At 28.6% G+C, this 3,506-nt stretch overlaps 1 protein-coding gene across 1 annotated transcript in view; it reads right to left on the bottom strand.

Annotated features, from left to right (window-relative positions):
- The window catches only part of LOC100575934, a 17,209-nt gene extending 15,057 nt beyond the window's left edge, over positions 1 to 2,152 (bottom strand). Inside the window, exons 1-3 of the mRNA XM_003242961.4 lie at positions 1,711 to 2,152; positions 548 to 700; positions 375 to 482 (exon numbers count right to left, since the gene is read on the bottom strand). Coding sequence (XP_003243009.1) covers positions 375 to 482; positions 548 to 700; positions 1,711 to 1,755 — 306 coding nt within the window. The 5' untranslated portion in view covers positions 1,756 to 2,152. The remainder of the gene's footprint in view (positions 1 to 374; positions 483 to 547; positions 701 to 1,710) is intronic.
- Between the last annotated feature and the right edge of the window lie 1,354 nt (positions 2,153 to 3,506).

The raw sequence follows: 3,506 nt of genomic DNA, 5'->3' as shown, positions 1-3,506 counted from the left end.
TATCTCCTCCCAACAACCTCATTAAGACCAATTTATTTGAGAAATATCTGGTTATTTTACCAATTAGTTTTCAAAATCATAGAAATAACCATTCCACAGTCTGCAGATAATATAAAAATAATAAAACCTGGTGGAGGGAGCGATTCACGCAGACCCTCTCTTAGTATCTACAAATAGGTATCTATAACAACTTCAAAATGGTACAGACATTTAACAGGTAATTTGCAAGCTAGTTTTTTAATGTACAAGTTCTTATTTTAGCGTTGGTTCGGGTATAAAAGATTTCATGCAGCCACAATATATTATGTAGTCTGATTTCTCCGAACCTCCGCTAATATGTGGAAAATATCGAGTTAATTAAATCGTCAACTTACAGTTGGACAAAGACGAAAAAATTTAAATCCTATTTCGAACATCCATTCGATTGTTTGTAATTCAAGTACTGTTCTCTCATCAGGTGGTTTGAACAACATCAATTTTTGCTAAAAAAATTTTAAAAGGTTATCACGGTATCATATTATAATATTGAACAGTGTTATATACTCACAAAAACAGATATTTGAGATAATTTATAAGCTGAAAGAAGATTTTCCGTACATATTGAGTCAAACAAATCTAAAGGAGCGAGTATATAATCATCATCTTTTAGCCAAGGCAGGTTAGCAATCACCGTATAAACAAAAGCTCTAAATCTTGAACCCTAAATTTTAGAATTTTAAATTTGTATTATAATACTACTGGATTTATTTAATACTTTATACGTCACATAGCCACTCTATAACTAAGAAATATTTACGTCATTGTTTTGTATTTTTTTATCCATACAATTTCCAACCAGGCGTACACATTTATAAGAGCAGGTACATATTATACTATAATTATATTATGTGCATTGAAATTGAAACTCATTACTTCTGAATTACAATAATGACTATTCCACTATTCCTGCAGATAGGTACTCCTTTTATGTCTTCCCTTAATAGTGGCGCAGTTGAAACTTCTCACCTACTCCCTTTAATCTCATTCTGCTTACCCCATAAGAAACCACTCACTTTTTACATTTAATTACACCCCTACGCACGGTTGCCACCCTATAAATAGAATGCGCCACCAGCTTAATAACTTATTTTAGCTGTTCAGCCTTCTATTACTACTTTAGTTAAATATTATAATATTATTTGTACCTATTTTGTATTATGTTTTGGCGATCCCATACTTTTATTTCCTCTTAAGGTGGGTTTCGAATACATACGTGTACGTTTACGTGCATATATTGATTCGCTATATTTCATATATGAACAGTCTCACAGACGTTTCCCATCGGTTAATATGGGTTAGATTGGTTAGAATTGGTAACATATTAGTTACCTCATATATTCTTATGTTTTCAATATTGTTATCAATATAGAGTCGTGTATCCGTAAAAGTTGAACTGGATCGGGGATCCAACTCCATGGTATCATGGTCAAGCCTGTGCGGTAAAAGCCTGAACGTAAAACACTCTGATATACCAAAAGGTTACCATACATACCAACTAATCACAAAAAAGTATTTTTATGAACGTACATGAACACGTATGTAGTGGAAACCTACCTTTATTCACTGTAGTTTCACTAATATTCCAATATCATTTGTTACGAAAAGTATACCTCATCGAATTCCGTATGTCGTCAAAAAATAAATAAATATAAGGTAGGTACAGTTACTAACCTTTTTTGTAAAATCGTCATGATGAGATAAACTTGTAAGACTCATATTTAATATATACTTCTTTTAAAAAATAATTCAATTAAATATAAACGTAAATAAAATAAAATGTTGATACAACAAGCAACTGTGACTATGTAACTATGCCACGCTACAATGTAAACATTCTATTTTATTAAATTTGTCAAAATTATTGAGTGATAATAATAATTTAAAAAAAACCCTATAGATGTCGAGTGTGTGATGAAAGTTGAAACCCTTATATTTATATTTTATTATCACCAATTAAAAGGCTGTATATCAAAATGTATGTCCAGCAGTTACAATTTTGTGTTGTTGGCTTAAATATCTACTTACATATTAGAGTGAATTGTGGGCATAACCTATTATCAAACTTAAATGTATAAGAAGATTATCTTTGTTATTTACGATGTTTTAATTTTTAAGTGAGTTATGGCTTTATGAGTACCTACCTAATACCTATGTACGATATTAATATTTGAAAATCAGAAAATACTCAACTAAATTATCTTTGTTGTCTGACAGATAATGTTCTTACATTTAAATTTGATAATAGGTAAATTCACTTAAATATTTTTTTTTAAGATCCTACTTATTTTATAATGGGTTAAGAACACTGATATACTATATTATATACTAATAAAGTGACACAAGTAGACAGTATAATCATTCGCTACGACGCTAAGCTTACTAGGTCCGATCGCCAAACTCGAAATCTCACAGATAAAACTATAAAAGTTATTAATATTATAATGAACATCGAACGAAAATATTATAATACCCTATTGTATTATATATAATATAATATTATATTATATACATGTTACCTAGGTATCATATAATTTATTAATTTCTAATCGGATGCTCAACAATATTTTCTAAAATACATAATGTGTAGGTATGTAAGTATAATACCGAAAAAGGTTTAAAAATTAAAAATCATGAACACATAATAAGCAAAGGCTATAATTTTTTGCTGCTTTAAAAAACTTACCGCTATTATATTATAAAACAGTATACATAATATTATACAGACGCATAAATATTTACTTTTAAATTCTGTACTCCAGGTTGGCCATTATAAATACCTACCTCTCAAATGAATAATGGTCTTAAACATTCTAGAACTCGGTAGCGTGTTTATTTAAAATGTTTTTATGTAAACAATGTCATTATAAGAGATAATAATATTATTCACTATACAAACTCAAATGTACTTACATTTAATAAAATACATTGTAACTATACCTACCTATTCAAGTATTTAATAGTAGTCGGTGGACTGATATTATACGAGTAAAGTGATGTTAAATTTCAGAATTTCTTAGAAGAAAATATGTCCAAAATCTCATATTTTAATAACAATATTAAAAAGTAGTTCTTAAGGCCTGAGGGACCTCGCTACTGCCGTCAATTTAAGACCTTAAGTTTTGACAAAATTTAAGTTAGTTTACGTTTTCCGTTTTTAATTCTGAAGAAAAATTTTAACTCGATAGAAAATCGTCTACAGATCGTTCGGAACATTTTGTAAAAATTAAATCTTATATTATTGTGAGCTACTGAACTGAAAAAATTAAAAACTTGAAAATATGAATTTTTCAAATTAAAATTAAAAACGGAAAGTATTTCGTACGATCTACAAACACTTTTCTTATATGAGTTCAAATATTTTTTCAGAATCAAAATCAGACAACGTTAACTAATTTTAATTTTGTTAAACAATAAGTAAGTTGTCGTAAAAGTCGTATAGTGAATTTTCAATTGTTATAGAGTTATAA

Source organism: Acyrthosiphon pisum, chromosome A1, assembly GCF_005508785.2.
Source record: "Acyrthosiphon pisum isolate AL4f chromosome A1, pea_aphid_22Mar2018_4r6ur, whole genome shotgun sequence".
Taxonomy (NCBI): Eukaryota; Metazoa; Arthropoda; class Insecta; order Hemiptera; family Aphididae; genus Acyrthosiphon; species Acyrthosiphon pisum.
Note: the sequence above shows the minus strand (reverse complement) of the source record. Positions and strands in the feature narration are given on the sequence as shown.